The 19,254-nt window shown below is 36.0% G+C and overlaps 1 protein-coding gene and 1 long non-coding RNA gene across 3 annotated transcripts in view; one reads left to right on the top strand and one right to left on the bottom strand.

The window, feature by feature from the left end:
* The window catches only part of LOC144071893 (voltage-dependent calcium channel subunit alpha-2/delta-1), a 69,001-nt gene that overhangs the window by 41,870 nt on the left and 7,877 nt on the right, over positions 1-19,254 (top strand). For both annotated transcript variants that reach the window (XM_077597388.1, XM_077597389.1), the window contains 13 exons: positions 2,545-2,605; positions 2,711-2,802; positions 4,686-4,767; positions 6,161-6,223; positions 7,207-7,310; positions 7,786-7,881; positions 8,604-8,671; positions 8,763-8,801; positions 8,877-8,948; positions 11,733-11,885; positions 11,977-12,029; positions 12,619-12,674; positions 12,873-13,002. In XM_077597388.1, the coding sequence (XP_077453514.1) occupies positions 2,545-2,605; positions 2,711-2,802; positions 4,686-4,767; positions 6,161-6,223; positions 7,207-7,310; positions 7,786-7,881; positions 8,604-8,671; positions 8,763-8,801; positions 8,877-8,948; positions 11,733-11,885; positions 11,977-12,029; positions 12,619-12,674; positions 12,873-13,002 (1,069 nt within the window). The remainder of the gene's footprint in view (positions 1-2,544; positions 2,606-2,710; positions 2,803-4,685; positions 4,768-6,160; positions 6,224-7,206; positions 7,311-7,785; positions 7,882-8,603; positions 8,672-8,762; positions 8,802-8,876; positions 8,949-11,732; positions 11,886-11,976; positions 12,030-12,618; positions 12,675-12,872; positions 13,003-19,254) is intronic.
* Positions 11,661-19,254, bottom strand: part of LOC144071901 (uncharacterized) — a 69,222-nt gene continuing 61,628 nt past the window's right edge. The window contains exon 5 of the long non-coding RNA XR_013299771.1: positions 11,661-12,026. This is a non-coding gene — a long non-coding RNA (uncharacterized LOC144071901). The remainder of the gene's footprint in view (positions 12,027-19,254) is intronic.

Here is a 19,254-nt window from a genome sequence, read left to right as displayed (position 1 = left end):
TCTGACTTTTCTGTCTGTCTTCTTCTCTGCTGGACATTTACAGCATCGTCTTGGGGCAAGTACTCACTCTTCCGACTTCTTCCAAATCAGAAGTAATATGGAAAAAATGATTAAAAGCAACATAAAAATAAATAAATATAAGTAAAAACTGATTTTAAAAACTCGTCAGAAATAAAATAGCAAAAGCATTCTCAAACTATAACTTTTAAGGATTTAAGGAAATATTTCTGCGGGCAAATATAGAAATAAAATGTCTTTTTAAAATTCATTTTTAAATAAAAAGTATTTATTCTGATTTTAACACATTTTCTTCCTTTAATTTCTTATTTCAAAAAATATATATGTGTGTTATTTTTATTCTTATTAGGAAGTTGTCACATTTTTAGCTGTATTTTTTCAATGCAATTTTCTATCGTTTTTCCTGTTTATCGTTTTTTCATCATAAATATTTTACAAGTAGTTTGGTATTCGTACAATGCATTAAGTTAATGATGATAATTAATTATCTTGACATTGAGAGCACTATTTCAATTTTAAGTGGAAGATCTGGCTTCCCTTTTTATTCAAATAAATTTAAATTGTGACTAACTTATTAGAAACCACAGCAGAGAGTTGATTGGACGCCACAGGATGGAACGTTTGGCATCCTCCATGGCACTAAAAAGTTAAATGTACATTCAGACATAAACGATTAAAAACATACCTCACAGGGTTTTATTAGTGGCCAAAATCAGCTAGTTCAGTGTAAAAATAAACAAAAAAAACATCTGTCTTGAGTACATTTTCATCACTTTGATGTGTCTCTACAAAGTCGTCCGGCTAATGGCGCAGTTATCCCGATAGATGAGATTTTGACTGAGTGCTTTGGCCTTTTGTGTCAGTCCCTCGCTGTCGTAAAGATCCCGTTGACGTTTACGGGGCCGTTAAAAAGAATCAAAAACCCTGCAGCGGGGACTTATCTCTCACTAGATGATTGTGTTTCACTGCCATTGATGGTGATAGGCGTGCTATATTGAACTGGCAGTAGGGTTGCCAACACGCTGCAAAAAATCTAAACAAAACTAAAAAATAAGGCTCACCACATTGGTAGAGACAACCGGCCTAAAATGAGAAGAAAGCGACCTCCCAAAGTCATGCTACATCCACACAGTGGAGCCCGTAAAGACGTAAGCAATAAATCGGCCCGTCATATTTTTACGCGAAGGACATCGTTTCATCGGCAGAACATTTCCGTGAAAGTGTCCAAAGTGGGTTGCTTGCTGATGGCTTTTTCAGACAGCACCATCATGCTAGCTAAAAAAAAAAAAGTCCAGGGAAGCCGTCGAATGATGACGAACGAGGCCTGAATTGTCATTTATGAGATTTTTTTTAACCCACGCTTAAGACTTGTTATTTCTATCTGATATTCTAATTCAAGTGTGTCAAGATAAATCTTAGCCGCGAGCCACATTGTGTGTAGGGTTTCCCTTTAAAAAACATTGGAAAACATTAAATTTAGTTTTTTTTTTAATAAAAAGGGAAATTTGAATAATTTAGTTAAAAAGGCAAAAAATGGTAGTGTGGGATTATACGACTGGGTAAACTTTACATAAATTTTAAGTTGGCGGAAAAAAAAATAATGCTTAATTTACTTTCATGGGCCACACTATGTGACGCGGTGGGGCCCAATCTGGCCCCCGGACCGTGAGTTTAACATATGCGTTCTAGTTTTGCCCTTTTTTGCCAAAATATCATTGGCATTTTCACTCGCAATTAAAATTCTTAGTATAAAACTGAATTTTCCAATTATATGCTTGTAAAAAAATTAAACAAATGCTTGCTTGAAATAGATGCCATACAATTCTGCAAATAATTTGGGCAAAAATGGGTGAATGAAGAAATATTTTCAACTCACTTTCTCACTTTTATTCTTCTATGTGCTCTGTTTTCATGGGGTCACAGGGCAAATCGGCAAGTATTTCATTCCTTGCTCTTTCAAGTATATCTAACACCTCACTGCTGTCCAGTACTATGTCTTGTAGTGTTTGTCCATTGATGTGTTTGCAGTTTTAGTTGCCATCTATGTGCATTAGTGTCACTGTAAAATAAAAACTACACTGTAAAAAAAATATGAAATGATGGTTGGCAGAATTGTACTATTAAAAAACAACAATAACAGTAAAATGTTGACCAATATCAAATTTGGTTGAGAAAATACTTTGAAAATACAATTGCCCAGCCCTAATTTGTCCTTATAGCAAAACATTGCTTGGGCAATTCTAATGTTTCATTCTCATTCTCTTCCTTCAAGATAGTTTTTGACAGTAAATGTATTTGTGTCAGTGTCACCATCATAAATCTTATAAATGCATACCTGTCAACCTACGAGTCGTACGGTGTTTGTAAGGTTTTTTGGGGGTTTGTAAGGGGAATCATAATCATTTATAAGGGCAGTTATCGGCAGAGGTTGACAAGTATGTAAATGCATCAATATTTTCCTGGACCACAAAACGCTGGTCGAGTAACAAAAATTAAGATATCCACATGTCTATTTGTGTTCTAAAGTTATGGAAACCCTCCAACTGGCGAACTTTGACAACTACGGACACACCTTCATCGCTCCGCGGTGAGTGGGCGCAACTCCGCCCCCGAAATCCCCCCCCACACACCCCGACTCCCAACGTAGCGTCCGGCATGCCGAGAGTGAAACTGACGGTTGCTGTTTCTTCAGGGAATACTGCAAAGAGTTGACGTTGTCGCTCAACAACACCCAGTTTCTCCTCGATTTCAACCAGTACATTGATAGGAACACTCCAGATGCATGTGAGTCATGCATCTCTCTCAGTGTTTTCCTCTCAATCCTTGCACTGATGGTGTTTCGGCCTGGATCAATGTACAGTGTGCGTGGTTTTTTAAGACCAGAGGTGGGAAAAGTAGCCAAAACTTTTACTCGTGTAAGCGTAGCATGACTACAAAAGAATATTTTTTGAGTAAAAGTGAAAATATTCTTTCCAAAAATGGACAAGTAAAAAAATGGCGGACATGTTAAATTTTTTTGGAGCACGTCATTTATATGAACTATTATACTATAATGTTTTACATAACCATATTATGGCAAAACAATGCACAAAAATGTTGGATTTCCGACTGGGAAAATGTGCAGGAAAAAAAATATCACAAGGAAACATGATCAAACATTAAATTAAAACGGGAAAATCTCAGTTTTGTTGTTTTGGTTTGTCGTTACAAGTTAAAACTGGGAGAAAGAAAAGGTTAGAATGAACAAAAGGAAACGGTACTCCCAGCATGTAAACACCAGCTAAGGAGAATCTATGGCGCAGTAAGACGCTAATTCCCACCTCTGGTTAAGACTTGCGATTGTGTGTGTGCATGCGTCACAATCTGTTTGAAGTTGTGCGATCTTCACCCCGTGCTCAGCGTCTGAAGGACACAGCAGCTCATTTGATGAGTCAGGTCTGAGCAGGGTGACATCAGGCCTAATCGACTGAGCTTCCTAGAATCCCCCGCTTGTCATTCTACGCGATGACTCATCTCATCGGCTTTGACTGGTTGTCATCTAATGGATCTCTCCGAGCAGTATAGCTTACCGTCCTTGCTAATGGAGGCTGCTATCCCAGAATCAAATTTGAGCCAAGGTCAATCTCGGGCTGCAGTCTGGAAAAAAATCTTAGTCCAATCAAGGGCTCTCAAAAGTCCAGCCCATGGGCTATAAACAATCTGAAACAGATTCCCTTAATTATCTTCAAAACAAATATTCAAATGATGAAATATGAGTGTGACAAAAGATCAAACTTTCCGCATATTTTTAACATGGAGTCAATCCTCTTTCGAAAATATTTACCATTATGTTGCTTTTCAAACAGGGTTATTTTCAATAAGCCTTAATTATTAGAAGCCACCCTGAGACAGTAGAATTCTGCCTAAGCAGCCAAATTCAAAGCATCAACATACTTCTGAGCTCTGACCTTTGACCCGACTCAACATACCGCAAATTTGAAACAAATAGGCTAATCTATTAAATTACCGTGAAATTCCATTGTGACCTTTGACCTCATGGCCCCAACATTTAATCACTTATTTCATGTTATTTTAATAAGATAATAACATTCTATACATTTCTGTAATTTTTTTACTCACTTTGAGGAAACAATTACAGTTAAACACAGATTATCAGAGAACCTGCAATCTGACCATTTTAATTAATTGGCCGCCACTGACGGCGATAGACGTCGATCTACTGGGCCTCCCAGTCAAACTGGATTGGACATCCATCACCGTCAATGGCAGTGAAGCATGATACCATCCATCCCAGTAGAAATTTATTTACCGTATATCTTATTTGCAGTGAATGAGTGAAAGATCGCCTTCATATTTTTTTAGCATCATATTCAACGCTCATTCGCATCTTTTTGTAATAATCATGAAAACCTCCTACAAACTTTTTGTTTTCTAAATAGTACTAGTTTGCTTTTGCACATGAGTTAATTTGACTCACGGGGGAAGACATTTGGACATCCGTGTTCTAATCTGTTAAACAGCACCAAAAAAAAACCACGTTCACTTAGCTTCCAATAACATGGTTGCATTTTTTTTTCTTGTTTTTGTCATCACAAGTTGATTTGCAAGCCGGGCTAGTGAAGATGTGACGTAGATAATATATAGACGGCATCTGTCTTCAATCACAGGCAATGTGTCCCTGGTGAGCCGACTCATCTTGGATGCTGGCCTGACAGCTGAGCTGGTTGACTTGTGGAAAGAGCAGAAAGTGTGAGTGAAACATTTTAGTATGTTATGCAAATGCTGACACTGACGGCTACACGCCTTATGTTTTTTTTTTGGTCTTACCAACATAGGAGAGATCCCCCCTAAAAATGTTTTATCTCCAGCCAACTCAAAATCTCGCAAAGACCATTTTTTTTTTAAAGTTTAGCACGGTGAAACAGTGTGTGGCTCAGCCAACCTCGTTTCTGACTCATCACTACGAAAGAGGTTTAATGTTAGCAACTGTCTCCCCGATTGACAAGGAACTTAACTTAACCCTCAATATGACACAATCAAACATGACATAACCGCTAAGAACCGTCTTTCAGAGCTGTTATTTCAATCGGCAAAAAGCTCAAATTTCCATACTGTATCCCCACTCTGACACTAAATTAATACATAGAAAACTGATACAAGAAGAAGTGCAGGGCAATAATTGTGTATTCCACTTGTAAAATATCTTAGTTAGGGTACACGGTCGATTGTTCGGCGGTCTTTTGGTCTCCCGGAAGGTTATTGATAATTACCATTTAAATCGTTGCTCAAATTCCCTAAATACAAACTGCGAATTACTATTTAGTCATACTTAATGGCCTAGTAATTATTATGCTAAAGAAAAGCTCCAAATTTCCGGGACTTTTATTGTTTTTTGTTGTTTGAGAACTTGTTAAGACCCTGACTGACGTAGCTTCTTAAAGGGACAACGCATGTACATACAAACTCTTATACACTCACACGTCGGCTCAATGAAACTGCTCATGGCCATTGTTGGCTTTGATTGATGCGTAGACCGTGTTGTTTTACCTTGTTTTGTCGCCGGTCTTTTGGTTGTCGGTCTTTTGGTTGTCGGTCTTTTGGTTGTCGGTCTTTTGGTTGTCGGTCTTTTGGTCGCCGGTCTTTTTGTCGCCTGTTGTCGCGGTCGGGGCCGGCGACCAAAAGACAGCGACCAAAAGACCAGCCACCAATCGACCGCACACGCTTAGTTAGCACCCTTGCTTGGCCAAATAAGTTAAGGGTCACTTTGACAATGTTAACACCCTGAACAAATTTGCTCCTCCATTGCTTTGTAGCATCGTACAACATTAAAATAGGACTAAATATTATTAATGGAATGAAAACAAATGTATATAAAAAAGTCATTACAGTGACCAAAAAAACAATGCAACACTCATAAATCCATGAAACAGTTTGGGAGCTAAGATCACCTTTACATGGATCATAAGCAAAAAACGGATTTGGACCGCGTTCTCGGTCCAGGTTCCGTAGGTCATCCGCATGATGACAAGTGTCTCTGTTGGTAAAATTGGAGAGCCTCTTTTCCCCCAGCTGGGACGCACAGATGCGCTATTTGTCAGCGTGATCCACTTCAACGCCTGACCGTGTTTTTCCATCTTCTCAGGAACGGGACGCTGGCCAGGTTTGTCGCCACAGATGGAGGGATCACAAGAGTCTTCCCGAGAAGGTAACTTCTTTCACTGTTGAGTTTCTCCGCCAGCTCGGCGGAATTAGACCACAAGCTTGGGCCAATTATTCGGGCGCCAAAATATGCGCTCGCGAAAATTCAGGATGTTTTATTCAAAGCTCTTTTTTGGCCGCTCCAATGACTCCTCAACATGAAAGATTAGTCCCTTGCAGGACAAGGATCTGTTCATGAAAACAGCAGCCACGTGGGTCTTATTTTTCTCCATTTTCTCATCTTTAAAACGCTTGGGTGGTCGACTTTTTACAGAAGTGAAATTTCACTTCAAATGTAATCATCGTCACTTTGATTTTGATCCAAAAAAGAACGAGGCATCGCCGCTTGTGACAAATCCCCTGTTAATCTGGGTTTTGGTGGGATGACAGTGAATGGACGAATGTGCATTGGCTGCCGCCCTTTCACGTCAAAAGGATTGGACATTTACCAGCAATAAACTCATTTTAATTCACAACAGAAAGTTGAAAAGACATAGTTTTTCCGGTTATAAATTGTATATTGTCATTAGTTCATGAAATATTGTTGAAGGATTTCCTGACTAATGTATTGACACTAATTGCTGTATAACACAAGATAATCATGATTTGTATTGCAAATCGTATCGTGAGTTACATTAATTGAAGTTGTGTGTTTACGTGCATGTGTACACGTTTACTCAGCTGCCCAACATATGCACTTGCCAATCCACCACAATGGAAAATGTCCTTTTAGTAATTACATTTCTTTTTTTTTTCTCTTTTATTGTTTTGCACATATTTCATACAAAATTGGTATACTATTTTCATCATCGGGGGTACTTTTAGGGACCTAGGAACAGATTAGGGCATTTACATGTCAAATGCGACTCTACTTACAAAAAATCCAAGTACGAATCCTTCTGAAAAAGCTTACTTTTGTAAGTAGAAGTGCCTTTGTAAAGCAAAACACAATCTAACTAGCAAATAAACCACATTTTCCTATCTTCCTAGTGCGGGAGAAGACTGGACGGAGAACCCCGAAACGTACGAATCCAGTTTCTACAAGCGCTCCCTGGACAACGACGTGTACATCTTCACCGCACCACATTTTACAAGTAAGACCCGAACACGTTCGTGCGCTCGTAACCGACTTCTAATCGATGCTTTGTCTTCGCACCATTAAAAGTCGTCACAACCCGTCTTGGCGAAGCTCGTACGCCCATGATGTCCCGCCTCTTATCCTCGGTCTCTTCGCCGATGACGCACAGGCAGAGCGCATGATGCGTGTGGTGGTCGCTTGGCGTGAAGTCGATGACGTTCACATTTCCCCGTAGCATCCCGTTTGTTTTTCCCATTAGACCGTGAGCTTCCCATCTCGTTTATCCGGCTAATCTCCCCGCCAGACGTACGGGGAGGCGAACAATGATCGTAATGCAGTCATACGGATTAACGGGCTCAACGTGAATTACAAGCGTTCCCCGATGCGATTATTTCCATTTTAGGGGCACTCGCGAATGCTCATGCCCGCCGGCTTTCGGGCTAAACGTTGGCCCGTTACATTCAGCGTTTCCTGGCGTGTCTTCCACGCAGTGTCGACAGAAGGCCGAGAGATCCCCTCTGATTCCGGCATCCTCGTCAGCAAAGTTGTGGAGCTCATTGTCGACGAAGTCACACTTAAGCCGGCAGGTTAGTTGCAAGGATCCACAGTTCGGAAAAAAAGACATGAAGTCCACAAACGATCCATTTGAAAAGTCAATTAGTTACGCGGCAATTGACGGATTGTAAAACATCGATTGGCATCTTCATCTTTCAGATATGCTTTTTAAAAATTGCTTATTATTGACAAGGATAGAAGTCTAATTCAATGAATTGATGATAAATTATCAAATGTAACACTATAACAGTATAAAGTCTACAAGCAACTAAATGATAGTAAAAATACTATTTCCCTTTACAGTGTAATATAAAATTATTCAAATGCTTATATTTATCCTCTGTAACTTATTTGGTTCATTCACTCCCAATCAGAAATAGTTTGGACGTCTCTGGCCATAGATGGGTGCCAAAGAGTTAATAATTTCATTGGAATTTTCTCAAAGCTAAAGAAATTGTCAAAACATGTTTTGGTGTGGTTTTTTTTGCTTTAACTGGTTTTGTCAAACTTGTACAGATAATATTAAATCAATCAAAAGGCCTTTAGTCAAATTGAATCACGGCAAATTTTCTAATATTGGCAAATATTGTCCTGAAAATTGGGATACAAAGCAAAAATAAAAAAAAAAAAGGGTAGTTAAGAGCTCTGGTTTCAGAGAATACTCAAACTCCACTAAGAAATAAATCAAGATTTATACCTAAAATCTCTGAACTGTACAGGAATGTAATCCAGATTTTTTTTTCCTGGTTTGTAGTCGTGGGAGTAAAACTCAACATCACATTTTGGATGAACAGTTTCATGAATGCCACTCTAAAAGAGAATGTAAGTCATTTTTTACACTGTCTTGCGCATGCATGATTCATTTTCACACATTTTAGCAGGGACGCTAAATTCACTTTTCTTTGTATTTCAGTGCAAAGATGAGATTTGTGGCTGTTTGAAGAATGACAAGGTACAATGCCTCCATAAATAATCCACACATTGTCCTTTAGTGACTGAATGTAAACTGTGTTCCTCCCTTTTGCAGCATGTAGACTGTGTCATCCTGGACGATGGCGGCTTTTTGCTCCTCTCGAATCAGGACGATTACATTAATTTGGTGAGTTACTAATTCAAATAACGTCAATATCGTTTTATGTCATGTGTGACATTGACTTAAAAATGACTTGCCAATCAACACAAATGACACATCAAACATTTGTTTAGCTAATACTAACACGATAACCATTTTTTTTAGCATTTTTGATACCCTTATATTCATTATTTTATGTCGATTTAAAAGTAAAATTTCTTCCTGTGTGGAGTTTTTGTATAGTAAGGCTTTTTTTCCAAAAACGGTAAGGCTTTTTTTCCTAAAAACGACCATGTATAGTAAGGCTTAAAAAAATAAATAACCATGTATAGTAAGGATTTTTTTTCTTCAAAAACAACCAAGTATTGTAAGGTTTTTTTTCCAAAAACAACCATGTATAGTAAGGCTTTTTCTCCAAAAAACGACCATGTATAGTAACTTTTTTCTTCCCAAAAACGACCATGTATAGTATGGCTTTTTTTTTCTCCAAAACGACCATGTATAGTATGGCTTTTTTTCTCCAAAAACGACCATGTATAGTAAGGCTTTTTTTTTTCAAAAACGACCATGCATAGTAGCTTTTTTTTTCTAAAACGACTATGTATAGTAAGGCTTTTTTTTCTTCAAAAAACGACCATATACAGTAAGGCTTTTTTTTTTCAAAAACAACCAAGTATAGTAAGTTTTTTTTTCCAAAAACGACCATGTATGGTAAGGCTTTTTTTCTTTCAAAAACAACCAAGTATAGTAAGGCTTTTTTTTCTTTGAAAAACGACCATGTATAAGGAGGGATAAAATATTAACCCGTTGCCGGGAAAGGTGAAATCAGAAACGTTATAAGTTAACTATTACATCTCGCGGGAATGCATCAATCTCCTCCAAGGTCAGGCAAAGGACTCGTGGCTAGGTTACAAAGATGTTATATTTGCTTGCGCTGAACTCCTTTCAAAGTTCCTGGAGGGATGCGCTTCATCTAAAGTACAACATGAGATGAAGGAGGATGATCAAAGTTCACCTTCTGTCAGTTGGGGATGCTTTATTGAAGTCAGTCCCGAGTGGACCGGAGCCTCTCGCACTGAAATACTCAATGCGGCCTGATTTAGGTCTCTATGGTCCAATGTTAGCACGTGTACTGGTCTGAAGAATCTTGCTTGCCAGTCAGTTGAAAAAACTGGTGTCAAAGTGGGGGGTCGGGGGCCAGATCTGACCCGCCACATCACTTTGCGCGGCCTGGAAAATAAATCGTGTCAACTTCGTTTCATGCTAAACTGAAGATTATATAGTTCTATTGATCATATTTACTCTTTCTCCATCTTTTTAAAATCTTTTTATATTATAAAAACATCTAATGTTTAGTTTGTTTTAAGTCAAAAATATTTTAAAAAGTTTAATATTTACAAAAAAAATAATCAATGATTAATTTATATTTTATTATTTTTATTTATTATTAATTAATTTTAACTTTTACCTACTTCACGTTTTAATAGAGAGTTTTACAAACCTGTTCTTCAACATGTAGTACTTTCCAGAGTAGAACTAATACCAAGCTGTTTTCAGGTGTTTTTATAACCAGTTACCAGATGAAATTATTAACAGTGATAGCCGTCCAATCTATTTGATGTGGAAGGGCTGGCAGCCATCATTCCCTTTTCATCGAGTCTTTTAGCACAGTCAATGTGATTTATCATTTAAATTAGCTTGGTTGATGGAACAATTTATGTCTTCATTCCCATGCGGTGCGGTTGAAAATTGGCTTCTTGGCCACCTATGACAATTTTCTTTTAACTCCAATCGTGACATTCAACAGTGGTGGAGCGGATGGCAACGCGCTGCTGCAGCCCATCTGCTTTAAATTTCTCGGTTCGGGCCTTCATCAGTTGTTCCTGGAACTTTTATAAATAGAGCAAACAAACAAGGGCCGCTGGCTCGAAAATATTGGCGCTTGCCTGTAGAAAATGAATGGAACACCCCATTGCTCGCCAGGCCGCTTCAGATTTTTGTCGATGTTAAGAAGTAGAAAAAAAGGATTTAACCATGGCCGTTGTTGCAAAACATCGCAACAGAATTACATGCACCAGTGATGTGTTGACAGTTGCCTGCTGTGAAGAAGTTTCTCCACTGCAAAAACACCCCTAAAGTTAATTTCCCTAGTTTTCTGTGTAAATCTAATAGAAATTAAATTGAATTGAATGCTTTTATTGTCATTTTACAAGTATTATGAAATTTAAAGCTTCACAAATAACAAGAACAAACAAACAAAGAAATAATCACAATGAATAGTAAATAAATAATCAATAAATAAGTAGTCACATAAGTAGTCAACAACATAAATAAGTAGGTAAGTGCACAAATAAGAACAACAAACAAATAAACGAACAGATAAATAATTAATAAAAGTGATCTTTTCAAGTTATTTTGGAGTATTTGCAGAAATGTTATTAATTTCAGAAAAGAAATAGTTTAAAAAAATATTTGGAATTATTTTCTCTTAATTTAGGTGAAAAATTACAACGGTTTAGATGTATGGGCTCAAAAATAGCAAAAAAGTAGTATTTACTTAAAGTAAATTTTGTTCTAAAATATAAGTCGTACCAGCCATACAATGCACAATGAAGAAGGAAAAAAACAATATATATAAGCCGCTCTGGATTCCAAGTCTGATTTTTACGAGGACACATTTTAATTTGATTAGAAACCATAGCAAAGATACAGTAAAGTAACAATAGTAAAATGGAGAACAACAGGTTAAATAAGCATCTGATCTACGCAAATCCCCAAACGCGTTCTTAACTGTCACTTTTCTATGTCCAGATAGGTCAGTTCTTTGGCGAGGTGGACCCCGTGTTGATGATCAACCTCGTCAACACGTCTCTGTACTCCTTCAACAAGACTTACGATTACCAGTCGGTTTGTGACCCGGAGAAAGACAGCAAGGCTGCGGCGGGGCCTCGCTCCGTTTACGTGGTTGGTTCCTCGCACTTTGCAGTTGGTTCCTCATCCCAGGGAAAGACTGGAGGCGCTAACGTCCATTTTTTTTTTTTGCTTTCTTCTCTAGCCGACGATAGCAGATGTTCTCAGTGTTAGCTGGTGGGCCTCAACAGCCGCCTGGTAAGTTGGAGTTGAAGTTTGATTTATGAAGTGACAGCACATATTAATGAACATATTCATATTCATGTTAATGAACATATGTAAATATGTAAGATTGTAGCAGAGGGACAAATTTTGCATGCGTTGTACACAATCGGTAGCAGGAAATAATCAGAATTAACTTGGTGATGATGTGAGGTTCAATTAGTTTATTTATTATTATTTGTAATTGGACGTCCAAAGCCGTGAATGGCAGCCAAAGTGCTAAAAACTATGCAGAAAGTCTTTAAGGAATACATGAGTGCATAAAAAATAGTATAAGATTAAAATAAATAGTAAATAGAGACTCTTAAAATGCAGCTAAGCATGACAAAATACTAAATGGAAAAAAATAATCACATTTTGGAGATGCCATTTCTCATTTGGGAAATGATCAGGTCATGTGTTATTATCAAAAAGACATTTTTTGTTATTTCAGATATCTGCAATGTAATTTCGTCTAAGACAGATAATTTTAGATTTTTTTTCTGGAATGGATATCCATGAGATATATTTGTGTGTAAATCCTAACTCTTTTAAAAAAAATAAAATAATATTTTCTCTTGTTTAGGTCCATTCTACAGCACCTCTTATATGGCTTACTTTTCCCCAATCTTCTACAGGCAGGTGAGGACCTAATATTGCATTGCAATATTAATTCCCTTTTTTTTCTCCATGTCTTCAGGTGTTGGAACAAACTATTCCAAATAATCCTTTCTAGCTTGTTGAGTTGACATCAAAAATGTGATCACGGTTATGTTGAACATATTTTGCATTGTGGAAAAATGGAGACAATTGACTTCACCTTTTCCAACCCGCATTCAGTGGAGCCACCTGATGACGAGATTTCCGACGCAATGTTTAAAGAAAGCTGCATTACGGAGCAGACGCAGTACTTCTTCGACAACGACGAAAAATCCTACTCGGGGGTCCTGGACTGTGGAAACTGTTCGAGGTTTGTCCGCTAATGACTTTTCAGGGGCCACCACGAACGATCAATTTTCTCCTTTATTATTAATGCAAGGTGTTCCAAAATGTTTGACCCCATTTTGTAGGCCAATAATTTTGGCAATTTTTGTTGGAATGTGCTCAAATTTTCACAGCTTATGTAGAAATGTTTCAAGTTGTTTTGTGTAACGTTTGAAAACACCTGATACGTCTGGTCTTAGAAGCTAAGCAGGCCCTGTGGACAAGTGGTTAGTGTATTGGCTTCGCAACTCTGGTGCCCTGGGTTCAAATCCTGGCCTGGTAATACCAGGTCCTGTAAGTATTTGTTTGCTCAATTGGCATTTGCAAAACAGTAGGATCTCCAAGAGAAATAGACTGTAAAAGTGGCCCTGTGCATGAGTGGTTAATGTGTCAACCTCACAGTTCTGGTGAACTGGGTTCAAATCCCAGCACTGGCAATACCAGGTGCTGTAAGCTCTTATGTTTGCTCAATTGGCATGTGAGAAACAGTGGGATCTCCAAGAGAAACTAACTGTAAAGGAGGCCCTGTGGTTGAGTGTTTAGTGTGTCAGCCTCATGCTTCTGGTGTCCTTGGTTCAAATCCCAGCCTGTGAAAACTGTATCCTGTAAAATTCTTGTTTGCGCACTTAGCATGTGAGAAGCAGTGGGATCTTCAAGAGACATGAAGTGTAAAGGTAGCTCTGTGGGTGAGTGGTTAGTGCATCAGCCTCACAGTTTTGGTGTCCTGGGTTCACATCCCATCCTGGCAATACCAGATGCTGTAATTACTTATGTTTGCTCAATTGGCATGTGAGAAACAGTGGGTTCTCCAAGAGACATGAACTGTAAAGTTGGCCCTGTAGGTGAGTGGTTAGTGCATCAGCCTCATGCTTCTGGTGTCTTTGGTTCAAATCCCAACCTGTGAAATACCAGGTCCTCCAAGTTCTTGTGTTTGCTCACTTAGCATGTGAGAAGCAGTGGGATCTCCAGGAGACAATTAACTGTAAAGGTTGCCCTGTGGTTGAGTGGTTAGTGCATCAGCCTCATGCTTCTGGTATCCTTGGTTTGAATCCCAGCCTGTGAAAAACCAGGTCCTGCAAGTTTGTATGTTTGCTCACTTAGCATGTGAAAAACAGTGGGATCTCCAAGAGAAAATAAATTGTAAAGGTGTTCTAGTGGATGAGTGGTTAGTGCATCAGCCTCACAGCTCTGGTGTCTTGGGTTCAAATCCCAGCCTGGCAATACCTGGTGCTGGTAGCTATTATGTTTGCTCACTAGGCATGTGAGAAGCAGTGGGATCTCTTAGAGACATTTATAAGGAAAGTGGCCTTGTGGTCCAGTGGTTAGTGCATCAGCCTCATGCATCTGGTGTTTCGGGTTCAAACCCCGGCCTGTCTAAGTTGTTGTGTTTGCTCACTTAACATATGAGAAGCAGTGGGATCAGCAAGAGACATAAAGTAAAGCTTTTTTTCTTTTCAAAAATGACCATGTATAGTAAGGTTTTTTTTTTAAATCTAAAAATGACCATGTATAGTAAGGCTTTCCCCCCCCCAAAAAGACCAAGTATAGTAGGCCTTTTATTCCAAAAACGACCATGTATAGTAAGGCTTTCCCCCCCAAAAAACGACCATGTATGGTAAGGGTTTTTTTTCCTTTCAAAAACGACCATGCATGGTAAGGCTTTTTTTCTTAAAAAACGACATAGTATAGTAAGGCTTTTTTTCTTAAAAAACGACATAGTATAGTAAGGCTTTTTTTCTTAAAAAACGACATAGTATAGTAAGGCTTTTTTTCTCCAAAAACGACCATGTATGGTAAGGCTTTTTTTCTTCAAAAACGACCATGTAAGGTAAGGCTTTTTTTTCTTAAAAAACGACATAGTATAGTAAGGCTTTTTTTTTTCTCCAAAAACGACCATGTATAGTAAGGCTTTTTTTTCTTCCAAAAACGACCGTGGATGGTAAGGCTTTTTTTTTAAACGACCATGTAAGGTAAGGCTTTTTTTCTTAAAAACGACATAGTATAGTAAGGCTTTTTTTCTTAAAAAACGACATAGTATAGTAAGGCTTTTTTTCTTAAAAACTAAATAGTATAGTAAGGCTTTTTTTCTTTAAAAACGACATAGTATAGTAAGGCTTTTTTTCTTTTAAAAAACATAGTATAGTAAGGCTTTTTTTTCTTAAAAAACGACATAGTATAGTAAGGCTTTTTTTCTTAAAAAACGACATAGTATAGTAAGGCTTTTTTTCTTAAAAAACGACAGTATATATAGTAAGGCTTTTTTCTTAAAAAACGACATAGTATAGTAAGGCTTTTTTTCTTAAAAAACGACATAGTATAGTCAGGCTTTTTTTCTTTAAAAAAACAACATAGTATAGTAAGGCTTTTTTTCTTAAAAAACAACATAGTATAGTAAGGCTTTTTTCTTAAAAAACGACATAGTATAGTAAGGCTTATTTCTTCTACCAAAAACGACCATGTATGGTAAGGCTTTTTTTCTTCTTCAAAAACGACCATGGATGGTAAGGCTTTTTGTCTTCCAAAAACGACCATGGATGGTAAGGCTTTTTTTCTTAAAAACGACATAGTATAGTAAGGCTTTTTTTCTTAAAAAACGACATAGTATAGTAAGGCTTTTTTTCTTAAAAACTAAATAGTATAGTAAGGCTTTTTTTCTTTAAAAACGACATAGTATAGTAAGGCTTTTTTTCTTTTAAAAAACATAGTATAGTAAGGCTTTTTTTTCTTAAAAAACGACATAGTATAGTAAGGCTTTTTTTCTTAAAAAACGACATAGTATAGTAAGGCTTTTTTTCTTAAAAAACGACAGTATATATAGTAAGGCTTTTTTCTTAAAAAACGACATAGTATAGTAAGGCTTTTTTTCTTAAAAAACGACATAGTATAGTCAGGCTTTTTTTCTTTAAAAAAACAACATAGTATAGTAAGGCTTTTTTTCTTAAAAAACAACATAGTATAGTAAGGCTTTTTTCTTAAAAAACGACATAGTATAGTAAGGCTTTTTTTCTTAAAAACTAAATAGTATAGTAAGGCTTTTTTTCTTTAAAAACGACATAGTATAGTAAGGCTTTTTTTCTTTTAAAAAACATAGTATAGTAAGGCTTTTTTTTCTTAAAAAACGACATAGTATAGTAAGGCTTTTTTTCTTAAAAAACGACATAGTATAGTAAGGCTTTTTTTCTTAAAAAACGACAGTATATATAGTAAGGCTTTTTTCTTAAAAAACGACATAGTATAGTAAGGCTTTTTTTCTTAAAAAACGACATAGTATAGTCAGGCTTTTTTTCTTTAAAAAAACAACATAGTATAGTAAGGCTTTTTTTCTTAAAAAACAACATAGTATAGTAAGGCTTTTTTCTTAAAAAACGACATAGTATAGTAAGGCTTATTTCTTCTACCAAAAACGACCATGTATGGTAAGGCTTTTTTTCTTCTTCAAAAACGACCATGGATGGTAAGGCTTTTTGTCTTCCAAAAACGACCATGGATGGTAAGGCTTTTTTTCTTAAAAACGACATAGTATAGTAAGGCTTTTTTTCTTAAAAAACGACATAGTATAGTAAGGCTTTTTTTCTTAAAAACTAAATAGTATAGTAAGGCTTTTTTTCTTTAAAAACGACATAGTATAGTAAGGCTTTTTTTCTTTTAAAAAACATAGTATAGTAAGGCTTTTTTTTCTTAAAAAACGACATAGTATAGTAAGGCTTTTTTTCTTAAAAAACGACATAGTATAGTAAGGCTTTTTTTCTTAAAAAACGACAGTATATATAGTAAGGCTTTTTTCTTAAAAAACGACAGTATATATAGTAAGGCTTTTTTCTTAAAAAACGACATAGTATAGTAAGGCTTTTTTTCTTAAAAAACGACATAGTATAGTCAGGCTTTTTTTCTTTAAAAAAACAACATAGTATAGTAAGGCTTTTTTTCTTAAAAAACAACATAGTATAGTAAGGCTTTTTTCTTAAAAAACGACATAGTATAGTAAGGCTTATTTCTTCTACCAAAAACGACCATGTATGGTAAGGCTTTTTTTCTTCTTCAAAAACGACCATGGATGGTAAGGCTTTTTGTGTTCCAAAAACGACCATGGATGGTAAGGCTTTTTTTCTTAAAAAACGACATAGTATAGTAAGGCTTTTTTTCTTAAAAAACGACATAGTATAGTAAGGCTTTTTTTCTTAAAAAACGACATAGTATAGTAAGGTTTGTTTTCTTTAAAAATGACAGTATAGTAAGCCTTTTTTTCTTAAAAAACAACATAGTATAGTAAGGCTTTTTTTCTTAAAAAACGACATAGTATAGTAAGGCTTTTTTTCCAAAACCTTTTTTTCTCCAAAAACGACCATGCATAGTAGCTTTTTTTTCTAAAACGACTATGTATAGTAAGGCTTTTTTCCCAGAAAAACGACCATGTATAGTAAGGCTTTTTTTTTTCTTCCAAAAACGACCATGTATAGTAAGGCTTTTTTTTCTTCAAAAACGACCATGTATAGTAAGGCTTTTTTTCTTAAAAAACGACATAGTATAGTAAGGCTTTTTTTCTCCAAAAACGACCATGTATGGTAAGGCTTTTTTTCTTCAAAAACGACCATGTAAGGTCAGGCTTTTTTTCTTAAAAAACGACATAGTATAGTAAGGCTTTTTTTTTCTCCAAAAACGACCATGTATAGTAAGGCTTTTTTTTCTTCCAAAAACGACCATGTATAGTAAGGCTTTTTTTTCTTAAAAAACGACATAGTATAGTAAGGCTTTTTTTCTCCAAAAACGACCATGTATGGTAAGGCTTTTTTTTCTTCAAAAACGACCATGTAAGGTAAGGCTTTTTTTTCTTAAAAAACGACATAGTATAGTAAGGCTTTTTTTCTTAAAAAACGACAGTATATATAGTAAGGCTTTTTTCTTAAAAAACGACATAGTATAGTAAGGCTTTTTTTCTCCAAAAACGACCATGTATGGTAAGGCTTTTTTTCTTCAAAAACGACCATGTCAGATAAGGCTTTTTTTCTTAAAAAACGACATAGTATAGTAAGGCTTTTTTTTCTCCAAAAACGACCATGTATAGTAAGGCTTTTTTTCTCCAAAAACGACCATGTATAGTAAGGCTTTTTTTTTCTCCAAAAACGACCATGTATAGTAAGGCTTTTTTTTCTTCCAAAAACGACCATGTATAGTAAGGCTTTTTTTTCTTAAAAAACGACATAGTATAGTAAGGCTTTTTTTCTCCAAAAACGACCATGTATGGTAAGGCTTTTTTTTCTTCAAAAACGACCATGTAAGGTAAGGCTTTTTTTTCTTAAAAAACGACACAGTATAGTAAGGCTTTTTTTCTTAAAAAACGACAGTATATATAGTAAGGCTTTTTTCTTAAAAAACGACATAGTATAGTAAGGCTTTTTTTCTTAAAAAAATGACATAGTATAGTAAGGCTTTTTTTCTTTTAAAAAACATAGTATAGTAAGGCTTTTCTTCTTAAAAAACGACATAGTATAGTAAGGCTTTTTTTCTTAAAAAACGACATAGTATAGTAAGGCTTTTTTTCTTAAAAAACGACAGTATATATAGTAAGGCTTCTTTCTTAAAAAACGACATAGTATAGTAAGGCTTTTTTTCTTTAAAAAAACGACATAGTATAGTAAGGCTTATTTCTTCTTCCTAAAACGACCATGTATGGTAAGGCTTTTTTTCTTCTTCAAAAACGACCATGTAAGGTAAGGCTTTTTTTCTTTAAAAAACGACATAGTATAGTAAGGCTTTTTTTTCTTCAAAAACGACCATGTAAGGTAAGGCTTTTTTTTCTTAAAAAACGACATAGTATAGTAAGGCTTTTTTTTCTCCAAAAACGACCATGTATAGTAAGGCTTTTTTTTCTTCCAAAAACGACCGTGGATGGTAAGGCTTTTTTTTTAAACGACCATGTAAGGTAAGGCTTTTTTTCTTAAAAACGACATAGTATAGTAAGGCTTTTTTTCTTAAAAAACGACATAGTATAGTAAGGCTTTTTTTCTTAAAAACTAAATAGTATAGTAAGGCTTTTTTTCTTAAAAAACGACATAGTATAGTAAGGCTTTTTTTCTTAAAAAACGACAGTATATTTAGTAAGGCTTTTTTCTTAAAAAACGACATAGTATAGTAAGGCTTTTTTCTTTAAAAAAACGACATAGTATAGTAAGGCTTTTTTTCTTAAAAAACGACATAGTATAGTCAGGCTTTTTTTCTTTAAAAAACAACATAGTATAGT

Source organism: Stigmatopora argus, chromosome 3, assembly GCF_051989625.1.
Source record: "Stigmatopora argus isolate UIUO_Sarg chromosome 3, RoL_Sarg_1.0, whole genome shotgun sequence".
Classification (NCBI taxonomy): Eukaryota; Metazoa; Chordata; class Actinopteri; order Syngnathiformes; family Syngnathidae; genus Stigmatopora; species Stigmatopora argus.
Note: the sequence above shows the minus strand (reverse complement) of the source record. Positions and strands in the feature narration are given on the sequence as shown.